The sequence below is a fragment of the Rhodnius prolixus genome, unplaced genomic scaffold (assembly GCF_049639745.1).
Source record: "Rhodnius prolixus isolate KJV_2025 unplaced genomic scaffold, Rpr scaffold_14, whole genome shotgun sequence".
NCBI classification, from domain to species: Eukaryota; Metazoa; Arthropoda; class Insecta; order Hemiptera; family Reduviidae; genus Rhodnius; species Rhodnius prolixus.
The window spans coordinates 5190391-5211920 of record NW_027411594.1 but is presented as its reverse complement, the minus strand read 5'-3'; the positions used below and the strand labels follow the sequence as shown (position 1 = coordinate 5211920).

Here is a 21530-nt window from a genome sequence, read left to right as displayed (position 1 = left end):
GTTAACTAACATTTTCCAATTATTTGGGTTTTCAATAAATCCTCCAAATCGATATTAATCTGTCGATGTTGACTTACAACTCATTTATGTTAACCTGCACAGTACACATCAGACATCAAATAATTATAACCTTCATAGTAGAAGTGTACTAAACTGAATAGAAAAGAATCACTCGCATAAAGTTATTTCTCTTTTGTTACTAAATATACATACACAGAGTGAAATTAAGTGCAAAGTTGGCTAGAGTTAATTAAAAAAAAATCAACGAACAAATGTGATATAGAATATTAATTGTTTTGCCGGTAATGAATTTCACAAGTGTGATTAAATTGTTTTCAAATGTAACTTAAGTATTAATAGCCGAACTTTATCCAGTTAAAAACTGGAAAAAACTTTATTTCAAGAAATGCTTTCTTACTAAAGTATTTAATAATTTACTCTTAAATTTCAGAATTGAGCAAGTTGGTTATCAGTTTCACAAGAAGAAGAGCTTACGACAATAATCACAATGTGGTTACCTTCGTTATCTTTCATTTGTTCGTCATTTTTCATTATTTATGTAGGGCATTCAATTTTTAGCCTAGCAAGACTATTTTTTCTACCTGGATGTGAGCCTGGTGATCGATGTATTAAGTACTACTTACATCATAAGCCCAAGTTGAAATTAATAACTTACGCATCAGTTGATCCTATACCAAGAACTTCGAGAGACCAGTTTTACATTGGAGAAGTATCACCTTTCAACTATAATGAAGAATTTGAAAAAGTGTTGAACATTAAATTACCACAAAAAACTGTTAAAAATGGTACACTATACTTTCATTTATTTATTTTAGATGAGAATGTGAATTTGATAAAATGGAATGATTTGATTTCTTGGCGAGATCATGTATATACTAGATTACCAATTACAAGTTTTCAAGTTCCAAAAATATCAACGTTTGATCTACTAAAAGGTGGTGAGTCCCATATGTTACAAGTGCCAGTCACACACATTAAGAAAGAGATTGGTTTTAACGTGTTGACAGGTGTCAAGGAAATCCCAGCAAAAGAGATACCAGTAGAGCTATACAGGTTGATAAAAGAAGCACGAGATGGTACAATCTTACCATTATTACATTATGATTTCTTAAATGATCGAATTGATCATCTGGAACAGATAAATGAGGACACACCATCAACTTTCCAAATAACACTTAAGTATACGCCAATCAACGTTGGTAAACTAAGACTTATGATACATACAGAAGCTGCTTTAAAATCTTTGAAAAAATATGGTGTTTCAGATAAAGATATGGATCAATTGAAAGGTGTATTTGCTGATACAAATATCTATTTGTTAGTTGTAACATTGTTTGTATCATCTGTGCATTTGTTGTTTGATTTTCTCGCTTTGAAGAATGATGTGAAATTTTGGAGATCAAGGACTACACTGGCAGGACTTTCACTGAGAAGTGTTCTTTGGAGAGCTTTCAGTCAAACTATTATAGTCATGTACTTGTTTGATGAAGAAGCTTCTATTTTAGTGCTTGGTCCTGCTGTTATTTCATGTTTTATAGAATTTTGGAAAGTGCAAAAAGTAGTGCCTATTGATTGGAAAAAAATGAAATTTAAACAAGTGGAATTGTCAGATGAAGAGAAAATGACCAGATTAATTGATGCCGAAGGAATGAAATATCTTTCTTACATTTTATATCCATTATGTATCGCTGGTGCTGTTTATTCACTATTCTATCAACAGTACAAAAGCTGGTATTCTTGGTTGATACACAGTTTGGTGAATGGTGTTTACGCTTTTGGATTTCTGTTTATGTTGCCACAATTATTTATTAATTATAAATTAAAATCCGTAGCGCATCTACCTTGGAAATCATTTATGTACAAAGCATTTAATACATTTATTGATGATCTCTTTGCATTTATAATAACTATGCCGACTGCACATCGTTTAGCTTGTTTCAGAGATGACGTTATCTTCATAATCTATCTATATCAAAGATGGTTATATCCTGTCGATAAAACAAGAATTGACGAGTCTTCACATCTTAAAATAGAATAGAATGTATGCTATTTCTAAATTATTATTGAATAAAAACGAATTATTTTATTTTTACTGTGATTTTAATTTTAAATTTGGTGTAAGCATTTAATGGGTATTATGAAATATTGCGTTATAAAGAGAAAATAAGTAATAATAATATAAAATATATTATTAAAGGATTAAATATTTTTTTTAAATTTGTAGTTTTTATTTTTCTACAATAGATTCACTTTGAAAAAAATGAAATAAAATGTAATGGATGACCAACTTTATAAACTATTTTAACTTATTGAACGGATTTGAAAGATCTATTTTATTTTCGTTGTTTCCGAAGGCTTAATTTAATTTTATAAAAATTCTCATCAGTATTGAATATTGCAACAATATTCAACAATTTAACTTTCTAAAAAACATTGTATCTGATATAACGTTATTTCAGTCTTTCGAGATTTTATTTTCTCTTCAATTTTGCTTACTTCATATCTTACAGAAAATTTTGTATTTAATTTTTGTATGTACAACGTTTATGCACAAATATATCATTCCAAAGAAAAAACAAATTTGTTCTATTTTTTAATCCTTTTATGCATGTTTTTCTGCTAGAAATTCTTCCAAGTTGTTTTACGAACAGCATTATAAATATAACTGTTTATTAAAAAGAAAAAAGTTTGGAAAAACTTGTAGTTTTAATATTGAATAACAATGGATTAATAATTAGTAAGTACTCCCTCATTAAGGCTATCCTTTGCCGATACTGTGCTGTTTCATCATGGATATTTGTTGACAAGGATGAACCGTAGGGACTTCGGAACAAATAGTGATGGTAATGATTAATGATGATAATGACTCTATTGATTACATTATTAGCACGCTGTTTATATACTACTTTAAATTTACTGCAAATGCCCTTAATATTTTAAACACACTTGTAGACCCCTTAACATGGATACAGAAGTGTTTCCATGAAAAAGTGTTTTTTTTTTTGCTATGAACACGTTAGACTCTGGTTATTAGTTTACTCTTAGCAGGAAGATTTTAACTCTTCAAAGGCTGTTGGGCATTTATTTTCATATTTGTTTTCTGCAAGATAAGCGAAACGATCTTTTACCGTAAGATATTAAAAATCTTCAGTAAAAGTTTACCATCTGGTACAAGTGGCTTTTCCAAGTTATACCAACGGAGTTGTTTTCAAAGGAGAACTGGTTTAGGGGTCTCCTTGGTATGGTTTTCTGATAAGTATCTGTGTTGACTGACACTCATCATCACTAAATTGAATTGAGAGATGTTGCAATCATGTTCCGTATGATACCGAATGCTTGTACTAAGTTACAAACCTGGAAATATCAATGGCGATGAGTCAAATAAAAATAAATCACAACAAATTAAAGTGCATTAACTATTTGAGACATTACTTGATTTATTTAATTCTGCTATTCATCACTATTTTTTGGGCGAAAAAATTGAGAACGTCTTGTTAAAAAGAGACTAGAATTTTAGAAAAATATTAAGCATAAGTTCCAAGTTTTCCTACCCTATTCTTACAACTCATTCTCTTTCCAAAAGATAATGGCAGCACTAACGGACAAGAAACTAAAATACATAATATGAAGAAGAAATATTACTAATTTTTAAAATATAATTTATTATTTCTCAATTGTTTTCTGATCAATTTCTATGTTTAACCGTATTATTAATTATTTATTTATATGTGCATAATAACCACCATTATAAGTTCAGTTTAAGCCAAAGTGAAATCATCTAATGATAGTTTTTTAGAAGATTACTGATGAAGAAGTGAGTCTCGTGTAGAGAGTACCTTAAGGGCCTTTTTCTAGATGAGTATACTCTATTCCCAATGATGCATTTAGTAGGAACGTCCATTTTAGCAAAATGAAATTTCAATTATTATTTTTGAATAGTTTATTCACAGTGATTTCTTTGAGGAATTTTTTTTTCCAACATCTAATTACATAGTTTCAAAGTCTTGTATATAATTAATTAGTTTTTTTAATTTAAAAGTTATCATTAAACGTTAAAACTTAAAATTTATTCCACATTTTCACAAAAACATTCTCCCAGCCACGAAATTAAAATTTTTATATTAATCCCACTGTAAACTTGACTAGATTACTGTAAATTACACTATACATTATTATTAAATAATATTAAAAAAAAAAAAAAAGTATTCGTTAAAAATTTAAAACAATGCAACATTACATCAAGAAAATAAATTCTTTTTCTACATTCAATAAAGAAGTATAATGCAACATTAAGAATACTATTCAAAGTGTAGTCCAAAACATTTAGGAACTAATTCTGATTTGAATTGATTACTTCGATTTTCAAGAAATTTATTTTTGTGAATAGCTCTTTAAAAATACTTCTTTTTAAAAGTTTATAGCTTTTCCAGCATTTATAGATATACAATTTTACTATCCTCTTACACAATGTAATTTTATTAATTTACGTAATTTTATGAATACCTAAAGATTCTAATACTATTAATAAGAAGACTTATTGAGAGAGAGTTTAAATAAACTTTAAAGTTCTCTAATGATACAATAAAAAAATAAAATTGTTAATATTTACTTCTCTAACAATTAAGAATATACAATAAATATTTACAATCTTATTCCTAGAAGAGTGGAAAATCACAATTAACATCGAAATGAAAATTTTATTGTTCTTTTCCACCAATTATTAGCAAGTTCTTTACATTTTTTATATAATTAAATTCTATTCCCTTTAAATTCTTGAAGTTTAAAACACAGATTCAAAAATCTTTCTCTCCGAGCATTTGTGGGTAGGACTATCGGAGTCTTATTTACACTTTGAACATTTGAAACGAGGCCGAATAAATTAAATATGCTAAGTTGTATAGTAAATACGAAATTAATGGAAATAGTTTAAATGCCGTAAAAAAAATAAACACTACACAGTACAGAGAAACAATTAAAGCAAGTCTAGTACAGTTACAGAATTCAGTTTCATATGTATACTAGTGTTTTTACCTTGTAATTGTTGCTAGATGTCCTAGAAGTTTTTCTGTCCAGAATTACTTCTAGATAACAGCTCATATAATTACGCAGGAAATGAGAATGAAGACCAAGTTGTTAGCCAAATTAGGCACGCCGCTTTTCCGTGTACTGCCGAATCTGCTGTTGACATAACTCCGGACATTTTTTGGCTAGCATCCAGGAATGATTGGGACTGATTATTAGATGATTTAGTGATTTCTCAGTACTCAGGATGGATACATTGCCCGCTTTATGGTTCAAGGAGACTACTTTACAAAATGAGGTATTATATCTAATGTTTTTTTGAGCTGATAAGATAAACTTTGGAAAAACCAATTTTCATCTCGGGACAGTGTTAACGTATAGAGATTATGTTAAGGTTTACTGGTTAAGTTGAAGTGGAAAGAATTTATTAGCTGCTGCTTCTATTATTGTTATTGTTGGGCGCCTGTGAATTTTAGCTCGCTCAAGTCCAGGTCTGTATTTTTGTCTTGTCTCAATTTGAGTTGCTGTCATTGTTTTTTATAGAGGAAATTAAATACGTCGAAACAATAATAATGAATGGACGATTTGATCCTTATGGAGACCAAAATGTTGATGAACTGATGAACAAAGAGGAAGTGGGGAAACGTATGACGGCTTCAGGGGGGGGGGGAATAGAACTATAATGTTCACAAACTACTGTAAACATTACAAATACCTTGTAGCTTTAGTGGCGAAGAAAATTATGCGAAAATCACGATGTGTGGCTGTAAATGGCAGTTTTCACCCAATTAAGTAACATAGGATTTAAGAGTGAAGCCATGAGCTGCTATCAAAAGAAAGTATTCAGACTGTCGCAGCGAATTGAGATAGATGGGTTCTATCAAAGAACCGAGAGAGTTTGGACAAAATCAATCTCGTAGCAGTGGTGACTTTCTTAAGGTGCATTAAATGTGAGTATTAGGCTTCTAAAAAAGCCAGGCCAGGGGAAAGAAGAGTTAGGCTAAGAAACTCAAGAAGAAAAGGATAAGCATGGAAAAGAATAGCCTCCATACAAGAATGACTATTTGTAATCCTCTGATCTTAATGTTAGAGGAGGTCCGAGCCTAACTAGGGCTGGATCGCCGTAGGTAGGAAAGTTAGTATACAAAGAGGATTCATTTATCCAGCTTCTTTGCTTGTAACAGTTTTGATTTCTTCATGTATTTCTGCCAAACTTTTACCAGCCGGTTCAGTCACATAATTTAGCACAAACATAGCGCTAATAATGGCAAAAATAGCAAATATTACAAAATTCAAATAAACCCCATACATATCAGTGATTGTAGTGTACAATCTTAGTTGTAGGAACGTGCATAGCGCAGCTGTTAAACTGGTCACAGCACTTCCACGGCCTCTTGTATGTGAAGGAAAAAATTCCGCTTTTATTGTGTGCATCAACTGGACTAGTCCTACGTTCGACATTATACACAATGCAACTACACCAATGTACATAATCCATACATCAGACTTCATGCTTACAGAAGTTTTCTCGTCGAGAAAATAGTAAACAGCTATAATTAGATCAGAAATAGCTGTACCACTTAACGAGAACAATAACAATTTCCTACGACCGACTGTGTCAGAAAACGAAGAAGCCAGAAACGCAGTGACAGCAAATACTACACCCATCATTACGGAAAGTTGATCTGGTGATATCAAACCTTGAGTGCCCCTGGTAAATGTGTCTTTAGAATAAGCGACAAACGCGTCCATTCCGGTCAAATATCTGGAAACGCAGATGATTAAAACAATTAAAAGAATTCTCCTATCGCTTTTATCCGCCACCAAATCCTCCCAATTTCCCCAATTGCTCATATCTTCTTCAACAGTTTCTTCAATTTTTTTACATTCTTCTTCAATATCTTCACCATGTCTCAGCCAGGCCAGCGATGCCATAGCCTTGCCTTTATTTTTAGCCATGAATAGATAATATGGGGATTCTGGCATGAATAGATACGTTACAAAGTATATCAATGGGAGAAAAGTTAATGAAAGAATATAATGTTCATATGATAGAAAGTAGGAAGTACAGTACGCATAGAGTAAGCCTAAATTCCAGAAAACAGTAAAATAACCTCCTAAAGTACCTCTTCTATTTGGACTAGATATTTCAGCTATATAAATGGGCGCCACAGTAAACACTAATCCTTGTGCTATTCCTTGGATCAGTCGCACGATGAAGAGAACGACTATGTTTCTGGTAAAAGCTGTAATCAACCAAGTGATTGCGCACATTGGGCCGACAGACAGCAGCACTGTTTTCCTCCCCATTCTAGAACAGAAAGAATACTTTTAGATGAAGACTACCTCATAAAGTAGATAAATGAAATTCACTCACACGACTTTCCCTTAATCAAATTTATTACAATTTAAGCCAGCCAATTATAATCCTTACTGAACTTTCTGACCTTTTATCGTAGAATTTTGGGTGCACCTGCCTGAATCAGACGATAGGACCGTAGAAATTAGATCACCTAGACCAACCTATCTACGAGAGTAAAAGAACTTTGGCTACCTCAATCAATCTCTGACTAACCTCCTTCAAATTGGCTTTTCTTGCTTCCAATTCCTTTCAATATTTCTTTTAGTCACCTCAAGAAAAGTCTTCTTTTTTTTTTGTACTCCAACAGGCTAATCTTCCTGGTCTTGTTAACTGTAACCTCACGTCATGCTCCAGCCATTAAAAATAGCTTTCTCTTTTTTACCAGCTCCAGCAGTTTATAATTTTTAAAGTTCCGTGTACTTCTTGAATATTTCCCTTTCCTTTATATTCTACAATTTTCATTTGATGGGTAATACCCAGAATTCATCAAAATGTGTCATTCGGCCTAATATTGGTCTAAAAACCTTACATATCTCTACTATTTCAGCTTTAGGTGTTTCAAATATACGAAACTATTCCGTCTATTCTTCCAGCGCAATGTTTGTACTATTATTACAAACAGGTTCTTCAGGGGATACGCACGATCCTATTCTTTTGGTCTCTCCATCCAGTTTTTCTAATGAAACCAAATCAAATTCCATCTGTTAATATCCCATTATATACTCAAACAATATGCAGGTACATTCTGCAGATTAGACTAGTGCGTTTGCTCGAGCAATTGTTTTCCAGCAGTTTGATTAAAAAGAATAGGGGGGGGGGGACAGAGGATCACCTTGACTTAGGCCTTGTTTGATTGAGAATATTCTAGACCTTTCACTTAGCAGCCATTTTTCAATAACAAGCATTTTTGTAAGCCTGACTATCTACTTTGGAATATTCATTTTAAGCGTTGCTTTCAAAAGTATTCCCATATTTGTAGGCTATTAGTCAAGTTAACTGAAATGGGTAGTTTCTTTTATTTATCATACTTTTTTCTTTTGAAGCTTGTGAAAGTTAAAGAAGCGGTTTAGAATCAGGGATGGCTAAAAATGGAACAAAAATAGTTTATAATCAAATCAATCATAAATGCATTGAGAGTATTTTGTCAAAACCTTAAAATTAAGTCTCTGCAAAAGTTTTGCAAATAAGACTAAGTAAATGGATTTTATATTTTGGCTAATCGCAGGAAAAAAGGTACCTGTCAGCAAGGATTCCAGACGGTAGGGAGCTGATAACCTCTCCGATTCCAACTGTGGAAGTAAGCCAAGCAAATAATGAATGCGACATATGAATTTCACCATTACTTGATGTAAAAGAGGTTGCATATGGTGCCATCCACACAAAACAAGTGCCGACCATCAAGACGCTTAGATAACCTGAAATTTGATAATATTAATAAGCTTGTGAAATACTGCTTAATTTGGATGACTTGTAAAGTGTAGAATAGAGAGGCGAAGCTTGACTTTTTGTGTCAGGGGGATATTGACACTCCTCATTTAAACATGTTTGGGTAAAATGTATGTTTATTTAACATATGCTTTTCTGGACGCCTTCTACAGCAGTTCTGTAACTAATCTGCCACAGCGTCGTAACTGAGACTGATCTGTCCAGATCAGTGCTCAGATAACATAGTATACAAGCATTTGTCAACGATTGAACGCTTATCGAGCATAGATGGTGAAAACAATTTAACTAGAAAACCAACTCAGGCCGATAAACTGAGGCGTTCTAAAATTATTTGTAACGACTAGATAATATTTGAAAATTACAACATTGCTTTCACGGAGCAGCACCTACTAGAACAGTTATTTTAATTTTTTTGTTAACGTTAAATAAAATATATTTTCAAATTAAGTAGAATTTTTTTTAATTAGCTGTGATATTAAAGTAAGAAACATACAGGGTGTTCATTTTAAGACGGCCCAAATGCATTTCATGCTTAAACAGTTGATCTGAGCAAAAAATGGTAGTGGAAAAATTTGTTGCCCGTCACCTCTAGTTTCAGAATATGTGACTTGATTTTAGATTCCTGCCCGCATACGCGCGACCAAAAGTGAGGGTTCACAGTTGTGCCCCATTTTCATGTACACAGTTTTAAAGAGAATAAAAAGTTATGAAAGAAACCGGAAACCGCAATTCGATATCTTCAAAATTAAAGGTGCTAGGCCATTTTAAAATCTGGTATTTATTAATCATTTTTCAATTTTTTACCTTGTTATCAAAGAGAAAGATGAACACGCGATAGGTCATTTTTATGTATTTTTTCATCCCCTTATCTCTGAAAATATTGCCAAGGCAGTAAACCTAGTATTTTTCTTAATATCGGGAAATAAGTATTGATTGACCAATTTTGACAAAAATCTTATTGATGAGTCCCCTTTTTCGCACTTCAGCGAAATATTAAATTTGTAAGTTCTACGATTTTTCTTTTTCGAGTTACGGTGAGTACATCTGGATCCACTCAAGACCGTTTTGTAAAAACCACATTTTCGGAGGACTTAAGCTGACTTCAAAAGACACTTTAGAAGTGTACTTACTAATACCCCATCTTCCAATCGAAATTTGTTGTTTGAGCTTCCTAAGCTTTTTCGTTTTAAAGCTAGTATTCATGACACAATCAAGGATTACATCCCCCCCAAAAAAAACAGTTTTTCGAATTCATGGGACTTCAAAACGTAGATTTTCAGAGAAAACTGAAATGTCGAAAATTTAACATAATCACAATATCTCTCTTACGAAAATAAACAATAAAATAAAAAAACTAGAATCTAGTAAGGTGCTACGGTGCCGAGCGGTTTGAGGTGAGGCCCGAGAAGCTTTAAGATGTATAGTAACACTGGGTTCAATTCCCGGTACTAGGTCTAGGCCTAGACCTTGGATTTTATTTAATAGTTAATAAAAGACATTTATAATTAAGTAGGTTTGCTTAGTCGTCTTCTTCCAAACACCTAATCTGTAGTTGAACGTAAAGCTCACCTGAAATAATACGCATCACCACAACTAGAGTGGTTTTCTCTTGCAGGGCCCTACAAGATCAAAATTTTGGAGGATACCTCTTCTTCAAATCCATTTTCTTAAAAAGAATTTAAAATGGAAAAAGAAAACCAAAAGCTACTGGTAAGTCTTTAAATGTGTTAATTTATGAATGCTAAATAGAAATACTATTATTCGGGGTTTTCAAACTCAGAATTTGAGCAAATCATTTAATTCTGGTTGTGACGGATCCACACAATATGGCACTTTCAATAGAATGTTGATAAAACCTTATTACTGGGATGCCTAATCGAAATATCAAATATGATCTAACTACGATTTTCCATTGAAATAGAAAATCAACACGATTACAACTCTTCCTTTAACGAAGAAGTAAGAGAAAGCAATAACGAACCAGTTATTTTTAGGGGTGCCACATGTTGTCTCTTTTGCCTTTTAACAAAACGCTCTTCACAATAAGAATTCATTAAAAGTATAAATTTAAATTCTCTGATTTCAGAATTTATAAAACTAACACCAAAAAAATAAAAACCTAGAAATCTATTACAAAAATTAATAAATATTGAATTCAACCCCTTGGAAAATGAGTACAAAAATAAGACGTTTTTTCACGTCACTACACGATTTAACTGTATATTACTTATTAAATTCTTTTTTGAAGCTCATAACATTGCTTTCTTACAGTTAATAAATTTTACTAATTAAAACTTACATGATATTGTTGCAAATAGTTGGTGCGCAGAACCATTTCTATGCCATCTGTGCTGTGAAGATCCAAACGTGTTATAATTCCACACTTGTTCTAAATTCCACATTATCTCATTTATTCTAATCGCACTAAATATATAAAAACATAAACCCGCACATGGACAAAGTAACTCCAATTATTTTACATTATTTTTTTTAGTTGTTATTTCACTTCATTTTTTGTTGAATTGAATTGAAGAGTAAGTTTTGACATTACATAACATAATGTACTATTTATTCATAAAAAAAAAAAAAACTATTTATATTATCTGAAAGCGATAAAACTTAAATGAAATTTTCAAAAGAAATCGATAGAACTTCAATACGCAACTAGTTACTTAAGTGGAAGGTTAAACCAGACTGAGTTGACATTAACTGAGCTAAAACCTGTATTAAGTATAAGAAGTGGGATTGAAGATGGAATACAACTTCTAATCTTTTTATTTTTTTTATTATAATTTTGTTTATTTTTTAGCTTCCTTTAAGAGATGTTTTTTGTGTACAATTGAGGGAGAAATATTTTTATTCGTCTCATGGTGGACAAGGTTTTTTTGTTTTGCTTCAAAGATATTTTCAAGATTTGTCATGATAAAATAACATTGAGGTAGGTTTTAAATAAACACTTTTAATATTTGTGTTTCACCTCTAATGTCAAGGTTTCCCCTTTTTATTTTTTTTGAATAAAATAACATATAAATAAAAGTAATAAGAAAACAATACCAAGTTGGAGTTTCAGTGTTTTTCTTTTTATGCCTTTCAAATTTTTATACGTTTCATAATTTAAAAATATAATGTTCTGATTGTTCGTCTAGGTGATGACTTTTGAAGTACTTTAGAGTCGACAACAAAATGAGTCCAGAACAACAGTCTTGATCTAGAACTAATCTACCTAAAGAAGTACCGAAAGAAACCAGAGATGTTGATGAGAATTGATGGACAACCTAGCGGTCTATCTTTCCTTCCTTGCAGTATATACCTTTCAAGAAGTTAATCGAGTGGGATGAAAGAGAGTCACTACTTTCTGACTTTTAAGGGTCTACCTCCATATATGTAGTTTTTTCTGATTTCGTAAACTTAAAGACTATTTCAGAAGGTTGAGTTGCTGTCTCGCCGCAACATTTTACTTAACAGATAAGGTTGCCTTCGCGGTCATTGAGGCTTAAAATGATTGAATTGTAGTGTATGAAAGTGCATAAATTTCGGAATTGAAATTCTCTACACCAAATTGATGAATGATCAATATCTGAAAAACATGTGCATTAAAACGGGTAGTCAATGATAGTTTTAAGTGTGCAGAGTCGATAAGAGTAGCCGTGTGCGAAAATATATTTCAGCGCCTTCTCATGTGAAATTTAAAGTTAGGGAATAACTTTCTAACTAAAATATTTGAATGCTTTTCTTTAAATTTTTGTATTTTTATTATTACACGTAGATTAATACTTCTATCTGTTACTTTTCCTTTTCAATTCAAGTGAATGTGGTTCTAACGGAAGAGAGGAGTGAAATTAAACTCTTCTTAAGTGTCGTTTATTAAATGAAAAAAAAATTGATAATAATCCAATGTCAAAAAAGGTTAGAACAAATTTACCTTGCATTCATTACCAGCGCCCGTCAAAGCTGCGTTGTATCCATAAATACAAACAGCTGATGTTGGCGACCAATACCTTCTTTATAACAAAAGTAAAAATATTTATAATTTTTTTTTTTATAAATTTATTTTGTACGTTAAATTTATATTTAATTCGTGTGCCTTTCCTCAAAAAAGGCGCCTCAATGTGGCGCACATTTGCCCATCCTCTTACGAATGCTCTAATGGTGTCCACTTCTGTGGATCTAACTACATTTTAAAAAGACAAAAAATGTTAAAACAGAATCTAGAAAGCAAAAAATTGAGTTAATAAACTTAAATGGACACACCTGCAAGGATAAAAAGTAAGCTGTAAAAAAAAAAAAAAAAAAAAAATCAAGCAATTAAAGAATAAAAAGGGTATACGAGTACGATTTGTAGATCAAGGCTAGTGAAAGAGATTAAATTGGAATTAAATAAGATTTGTAATTGTGATAGAAATGCAACAGTTCGCTTATCACAATTAAGTTCTACTCATTTAAAACTAAATTAATTTAAATATTGCATTCATTTATTTTTAATTTTTCTATGCCTTTTTAGAAATATTGATTCCATCCTCGGCTACTTTGATCCCAGGTAAGTTTCTACATCTTCTCTTCCAAGTTATGGGCTCTGAGAAGTCTTAGAATATAAAAAGATACTTGAGAGGATATGTCCTCTATTACTTGATAAGTTCCTACCAAACTTATGTTACATTAAATGTTGGCGTCGCTTAATGTTGAGAGGGGTATCGGTGTATTTAGCATCTTCCCACAAAATCTGCAGATACTATCACGTTTCAGACCTTTCACGTTCTGGTGCCCATTGAATCATCGGATTCTAATTTTCTACTTAGACTTAGGCACACCTCAGTTCTCTTACGGTTATAGATGACCAGTCAAGTCTTAGCTTGCTTCTGTCTTTGGACTGAATTGCAGGCTTTGCCTCTACTTACTTCTGGAGCTTCTCCTGGAGAAATCTATCTCAACGAAGGATTCACGTAAGAGGTGATTCGTCTTACCCGTGCCATGTGGCAGTATGATTCATTCCATAAAACATTTCCTAGCCGGAAAAGGTAATTTTATAATCTTCGTCCAAGATATTGAGTTAGCCGAGGCAATTCAAAACCTATCATGAACCTGCTACTCACTCCATCCGGGTGTTCAGCTTTTTAGGCAATTTCTTGAAAAAACTATATTTCTTAAACGTTCCAACTCAAGGTATTTCCAAAAAAACAAGGGAGTTGGCTTTCAGGCCTTTATAAAATTAACCTCTTTAAATTCTGGGCGTTATTCTGAGGCTACCAATGTCTACTTTTCGACTACAAGGTGGAGATTACCTCAATTCCTAAAAACAATATTCACTTTATATTTAAACATGTACAATACGAAGTTTTCGGTCAGATATTCCAATAAGTCCAAAATGTACGGTATAGGAGTAACATTTCATTGAAGAAATTAGACTATTCTGGTTTGTAAAAAAGAACCTAGCAACGTTTAGCACTGCACTATAAAGTTTAAGGTCATACCTAAACTAAGAAGCTACCTCGTATTTAAAGCAAAACTACTCCGTAAAAATGAATTTTAAGTTCGAAATGGAAACGATATAAAGGTCGTAATGAGCAAACTCGACTAAATCAGATTCGCCGAGATATTTCTATTGGTCTCTCCATAGAAAGAATGACAGCGTGTGTGGAAAATACCAAGTTTAATGTTCAATAAATTGCTCTTAAAAAGTATTTTTAACATCAGTACGTCTGGAGATACAGATCCGCAGTTAGCTAGCCCATTAAATGTTTTGCTGCCTTTGAGCATAATTATGGACTTATGTTAGGAATCTCGAGAAGTCTGTAAAAAATTTATCTACAGGACTTCATCGACCTTGATGCTACCTTCAACTGGTTTATTTTATTTTTTTAATCTATTATTGGACCACATTCTAAAAAAAGAAGATTCCTCAGCATAGAATGCGTTTAGCTACATAGCATTTTTAAAGTTGTGTTAAAGCAATGGAAAAATATTTATGAAGAGAGAACTGACATTTAATTGGGAACTTAAATTGACAGTACATTTGGATACTGACAATAAGATTGCTGGATATTGACAGTAATGCTGAAAAAACTGACATTCAGACATCAATATTGAGGAGAAAAAAGCTTTTAGGCAGAGGTTCTGCAACATCACAATTCTCACGAATATCCTTTCTATTATTGTGTACAACAAACCTAAGCCAACTATATTTCATTGCAGCTCAAAGTAAACGTTGAGTTTTATGCAAGAAAAGATCGTGTGTGACTGTTTACAACAGAACTCTTACCGATTAATTTCAACTTCGAATAATATCCACCTTGGTAAGGAGGTATAAAAACCTTAATTGGATTTATCCAGTGCAAAGTTTTTCGTCATTTTCTCGAAACCTGTTCAGGAAAAATTGAAGTTCAAGTTTTGAAGCCATATGGAAGGTTGTAATTAGAATATAAACTTTCTTTAAACTGAACTTACAATTTAAAATCCCCATCTTTTTTTTTGATAAGGTGATTCTCTATTAAAAAATTTTTTTAAAAAAAGTATTACTAATTTTATGCATGTGGCAATTGACAAGAAATGCAGTTTTGTTTTCAACTGATCAAGTCCCATTTATATTAAAACTTTTAATTTTTGATGGCGCTTGAATGAATGTATTGGGTCAAAAATTAGAAAAACCATGATGGAATCGGAGTACAAGTTTCGGGTTCCAATTGTGGATTTATTTGCATCGCAAGGGTCTGGTAGGGGATAGCCAGTGAAGGTTTTGTCAGAAACAAGGGCGCTGACCGCACAGTGTCTGTGGAAAGGGCTAGTTTAGCTTAAGGTTTCGGCTTTTCGTTGTAAACAAAACCATGCTTTCATACTTTACTCAACAGACTAAGTTAGATTAGATTAGATTAAATTTTGGGTGGCCTCAAGGCCTGCGCCACCGCGACCCCTATGGATCTATTGTGGCTCCCCGGCTTTAGAGCTCACCCTCCAGACCCGTCCGTTTAATCAGACTCTTAATTCTGGAGAGTGGCTCCTGGGTAAAGCTCTCAGGCCTTGGTTTTTCCTCCCCGAGAAGTAACATCCTTAGCCATACGAGCCCCTCACACTGACACAACACGTGTAGTGCCGTTTCTTCCTCTTCCTGACAGAACCTACAAAGGCTATCATCTGCCAGGCCCATGCAATGCATGTGCTTTCTGAGCCTGCAGTGGCCCGTTAATAGGCCTACAATTATCCTTATAGCCCCACGGCCTTGACGGATTAATTCTGCGGTCAGCCTCGGCGAGTAGCCTCTGATGAACTCCTTCGCCTGTCGCAGCCCAGTGGTGGCAACCCACCACTCCTGAGCCTTACTCTGCACCCATGCATTGATGGCCGCAGACTTAACACATTTCGAAACTCCAAAGCAGGGCTCCGGGCCAACGAAGTGTCCCGCAGAGCCTTCCCGGGCCAATAAATCTGCCACTTCGTTCCCCCTTTGTCCTGAATGACCAGGTACCCAAACTAGAAAGACCATATTCTGGTCACTAATTTCCTTCAGGGCACCCAGACAGTCCCAAACCAGCCTTGAATTGACCTGGTAGGAACTAATTGCCCGTAGAGCAGCCTGACTTTCCGAAAAAATTACGACCTTAGAGTTAATAATTCTTCGCCCTTTAATCTCGGTAGCACAGAACCTAATTGCAGCTAGCTCAGCCTGAAAAACTGTAGCTAGTTTTCCTAGGCTAACCGAAAAGCTACATTTCGGTTTCGCCTTGTACACTCCCGCTCCTACTCCCTCCTCCAACTTGGAGCCATCTGTGTACCACATTGAATCTCCCACAACTGGGGGTCCACTTTTCCAAGCCTCCCGGTCCCCAATACAGACTTTGAAAGGCTTGTTGAAGTTATATTTGGGAGTCATAAAGTCCTAAGTACATTTAACTTAGTCTAATTAAATACCAGTACTAGCGGGGGTGCTCTAATTTATTAGTGGGTGCCCCAATAGATCTTCTGGTCGCGCGTCGACCCTCTACGAATCTAATCTAGACCTTCCCAATAAAATTTACAGATAGCCTCATCGCATTTAGAATTGTTTACAAGTATGGACCGTATGATAGTGTTCACCACATATAATTCCTATTCAGTACGCCAAAAAACTTGCGTTTCCGATAAAAATTACGATTCAAAATCATAGTAATTTTTCACAAAAATGTAAAATGTTGAGTAAAAATTTGGTAAAAGTTTTTAACACAATTTATTATTCAGACTAAAATGAAGAAGACCAGTTTGTTATTTTGAACTTGTCATTTCTAAAATCTGTTTTTATGTTTTTTTCTCTCTATTTTTTAAATAAAAACCTGTATTTCTGCCCCCCCCCCCAAAAAAAATCATACTATATAGTTATACTTGCCCAAAATACATAATTTTTTCAACAAAGTTACACAACAGCATTATAAATTAAGACTGATTTTTTTTTTATTACTAGTCCAAATAAATTAGCATTAATGACGTTAAGAAGAAAATTTGTTTGCTCATAAATTAAATATTTCTGAAAAACAGATATTTATATGCATTGTTATCTTATATTTATTTTATTTTATAAAAAATTCACAATATATTTACATTAGAAAATTTATGATCAAGTTAGGTTAGTATTTTAATTATTTATTTAGCTGGTATTCATCTTTTCTTCAAAATATTGATTAATTTGGTTCTCTCCTCGATCAAAAAAAGAATGAAATCGAGTCAAATTTTCGAAATTTGGTTCTCTCCTCGATCAAAAAAGAATGAAATCGAGTCAAATTTTCGAAATTTGGTTCTCTCCTCGATCAAAAAAAAGAATGAAATCGAGTCAAATTTTCGAAATTTTATTTCTAACAGGAGAATTTAGATTTAGAGAGCTCCTGAGTAAGAAAAATTGGTTTACTAGGTTTTCTAATCGGTGTGACCAAGTAAATGAAGATAAAGCATCAACTATGAAATGTCGTGGACAACTGAAATTTGTTTTTTGAAATGATTAGACGATACTGTTGAATCCATTACGTTGAAATTTCCTAGCAAAGTTCTTTTCAGTGTTTTTTTTTGTCTGAAATCAAAGACTTACTCTGGAGCCTTTCTCAGTGCTCGGTGCTGCACTTCAGGACGGTGTTAGTGCAGCTACGTGGGATAATTGGTGCTTTGAAGCTTTCCTCTAAAAGCCTTTTTCATATATTTTTCTTTTTTCTGGCATTGACGCCTGGAGCTTTAGTTTTTCTACGGCATTGTCCACTTCAGGAGTGTTCTGTCTTGTCACAGACAATACCATATTACCAGGGCCGAATTTTCCTATAGGCTAATTAGGCTTCAGCCTAGGGCCTCAAGATCAAGAAGAGCCTACATTCAAATTGTTAGCAAAATTAAAATTACACTATTCTAAAAACAATACCAATAACAACATCTTTCATTTAACATATTGGATATATTATATATCACAGAAGTAATGTATTTTATTACCTCTCATGTAATTTACAAAGTTAAAAATGAAAGGTGAAAGGGCCTCATAAGTGGAATAGCCTAGGGCCCCTTTTCTTCTAAATCCGGCCCTGAATGCAGAATCAAAAAAGTTAATGAAATATTTTCCTGAAGTATAAGAAAGTAAAATATAGATCATTAAATGAAAGTGAAAGAGCACCATTTTATGTACTGGATAACCTGTACTTTTATTGGTGAGGGAGTGGCTTACGGTGCCATACGTCATCAGCTAGAGTCCGCCCACTTCACAAATCCCGTTCTCCAATGAGATTAGCCAATCGTTTTTGGTAATTATTTCTAGGAAAAATAGTATTTAAATTTTTTTTACTAATTTTTCCCCCATAGGTATTTGATAAATTATCGAATTATGCAGTAAAAATTGATATCGTAAAAATGTTAAGAATTAACATGTTTTAAACATTATATTTCCACTTTCATACTTCTAATGTAATGCAGAATCAAAAACGTTAATGAAATATTTTCCAGAAGTAAAAGAAAGTAAAATCTGGATCATTGAATGAAAGTGAAAGAGCACCATTTTATGTACTGGATAACTGTACTTTTATTGGTGAGGGCGTGGCTTACGGTGCCATACGTCATCAGCTACAGCCCGCCTACATCTCACATCCCGTTCTCCAATGAGATTAGCCAATCGTTTTTGGTAATTATTTCTAGGAAAAATAGTATTTAAATTTTTTTTACTAATTTTTCCCCCATAGGTATTTGATAAATTATCGAATTATGCAGTAAAAATTGATATCGTAAAAATGTTAAGAATTAACATGTTTTAAACATTATATTTCCACTTTCATACTTCTAATGTAATGCAGAATCAAAAACGTTAATGAAATATTTTCCAGAAGTAAAAGAAAGTAAAATCTGGATCATTGAATGAAAGTGAAAGAGCACCATTTTATGTACTGGATAACTGTACTTTTATTGGTGAGGGCGTGGCTTACGGTGCCATACGTCATCAGCTACAGCCCGCCTACATCTCACATCCCGTTCTCCAATGAGATTAGCCAATCGTTTTTGGTAATTATTTCTAGGAAAAATAGTATTTAAATTTTTTTTACTAATTTTTCCCCCATAGGTATTTGATAAATTATCGAATTATGCAGTAAAAATTGATATCGTAAAAATGTTAAGAATTAACATGTTTTAAACATTATATTTCCACTTTCATACTTCTAATGTAATGCAGAATCAAAAACGTTAATGAAATATTTTCCAGAAGTAAAAGAAAGTAAAATCTGGATCATTGAATGAAAGTGAAAGAGCACCATTTTATGTACTGGATAACTGTACTTTTATTGGTGAGGGCGTGGCTTACGGTGTCACTACGTCATCAGCTACAGCCCGCCTACATCTCACATCCCGTTCTCCAATGAGATTAGCCAATCGTTTTTGGTAATTATTTCTAGGAAAAATAGTATTTTAATTTTTTTTACTAATTTTCCCCCCATAGGTATTTGATAAATTATCGAATTATGCAATAAAAATTGATTTCGTAAAAATGTTAAAAATTAACATGTTTTGAACATTATATTTCCGCTTTCATACTTCTAATGTAATGCAGAATCAAAAAAGTTGATGAAATATTTTCCAGAAGTAAAATCTAGATCATTGAATGAAAGTGAAAGAGCACAATTTTATGTATTGGATAACTGTGCTTTTATTGGTGAGGGAGTGGCTTGCGGTCAGGGCCGGATTTTCTTATAGGCTAACTAGGCTTCAGCCTAGGGCCTCAAGATCAAGAGGGGCCTACATTCAAATTGTTAGCCAAATTAAAATTACACTATTCTGAAAACAGTACCAATAACAACATGTTTCATTTAACATATTGGATATATATCACAGAAGTGATGTATTTTATTATCTCTCATATAATTTACAAACTTAAAGATGGGAGGTGAATGGACCGCATAAGTGGAATAGCCTAGGGCCTCTTTTCATCGAAATCCAGCCCTGCATATTACCATCAGGTTACAGGATGGTGGGCTGTGAAAGAGAAGAGAACCTCCAAGAGGTGGTAGGATGGATTCAAAACAGGGATCACCGTGAGCAAATCCCATACATTATCGTATTAAAAACGATGATTAAAAACGCTGTTGTAATTCTGAGTTTTAAGGAAATGACGTAGTTTGTTTTTTTAAAAAATATTTTCTCGTAAACCACGTTAGCTACCTTTTTTTTTTTAAACTTGTCACTGATATTATGTAAATATGAATATATTGGTTTCTTGACTGTAAATTGCTAAACTTAGGATGGATGATTTGCGAGGAATTGGTCAAATAAAACAACTCGTCTCTTTGCCAACGTTTCGACAAATATATTGTCCTCTTCAGGGCCTCTGGATATTACAAATACAAAACAATTAACAAAGTTAGGATATTTTTCTATGTTACTGACTTTGTAAATTGTTTTGTATTTGTAATATCCAGGCCCTGAAGAGGACAATATATTTGTCGAAACGTTGGCAAAGAGACGAGTTGTTTTATTTGACCGATACCTCGCAAATCATCCATCCTAAGTTTAAATATTATATAAAGTTTTATTACTTTTGCTAGGAACTTTTAAAAAGCCTAAGAGAGAATTCTAATGTATAGTTAGACATTTAGGTTTATCACTGAATGCCATTTTACAATTACAATAAGCAAAAAAAAAGTTTAGATACTTTTAATCGATCCCCGGACACACTACTCAAAGAAAATTGTGTTTATTGTAGCAGCAAACATTTGCTACAAGTTTTGTTTATACTTTATTTTTCCTTTTTATAGTTGTTTATTCCGGCTACTATCTTTAATATCTTTCTATCATTCTCGCACACATTAAGTACAATTTGTGTTTACATTGTAAGAAAATACAATCATATCCTTTTATTTTAACCAACTTTCATTAAATGATGTTTACACACTCTAACGGCTCTGAATTCTTAATACTAATTTTGCGAATCACATTCTTTATACTAAGTTATCACGGTAAATTTATATTTTCTAAGATTCCTTCAATTCGACATTGGATCCAAAAATCAACCAAATTCTCAATTACTTCCTTCCCGTATTATTTTCATTGCTGAGCGTGAATTTTTAATAATAATAAAAAGTACTGCTTAAATAGATTCAGTATTTTTTGGGGGGGACCACATCATCGTCAGTGGTTATACTTTCTTTTTTTCTTGCAAAGGATGTATTTTTCTGCAAAGTGATTGCATTAAATTAAAATCACA

The 21530-nt window shown here is 32.9% G+C and overlaps 2 protein-coding genes and 1 long non-coding RNA gene across 4 annotated transcripts; 2 read left to right on the top strand and 1 right to left on the bottom strand.

The window, feature by feature from the left end:
* The first annotated feature begins 131 nt into the window (after positions 1 to 131).
* On the top strand, positions 132 to 2317 carry LOC141451729 (lipid scramblase CLPTM1L). Its single transcript, XM_074123314.1, has 2 exons — positions 132 to 302; positions 452 to 2317. The coding sequence occupies exon 2, from the start codon at positions 509 to 511 to the stop codon at positions 2057 to 2059; it is 1551 nt and encodes a 516-aa protein (XP_073979415.1). The 5' UTR covers positions 132 to 302; positions 452 to 508; the 3' UTR covers positions 2060 to 2317.
* A 1626-nt stretch (positions 2318 to 3943) lies between these two features.
* LOC141451730 (putative metabolite transport protein YwtG) lies at positions 3944 to 11283 on the bottom strand. Of its 2 annotated transcripts, XM_074123315.1 has the most exons (3): positions 11151 to 11283; positions 8643 to 8820; positions 3944 to 7354 (listed from the first exon to the last, which is right to left on the bottom strand). In XM_074123315.1, the coding sequence occupies exons 1-3, from the start codon at positions 11251 to 11253 to the stop codon at positions 6202 to 6204; spliced, it is 1434 nt and encodes a 477-aa protein (XP_073979416.1). In that variant the 5' UTR covers positions 11254 to 11283; the 3' UTR covers positions 3944 to 6201. The 2 variants fall into 2 exon arrangements, with proteins under 2 accessions (XP_073979416.1, XP_073979417.1); XM_074123316.1 differs by lacking the exons at positions 8643 to 8820; positions 11151 to 11283 and adding an exon at positions 7619 to 8625.
* A 377-nt stretch (positions 11284 to 11660) lies between these two features.
* Positions 11661 to 12630, top strand: LOC141451731 (uncharacterized). Its single transcript, XR_012457067.1, has 2 exons — positions 11661 to 11789; positions 11998 to 12630. It is a non-coding gene; the product is annotated as an uncharacterized lncRNA (long non-coding RNA).
* Positions 12631 to 21530: the final 8900 nt, after the last annotated feature.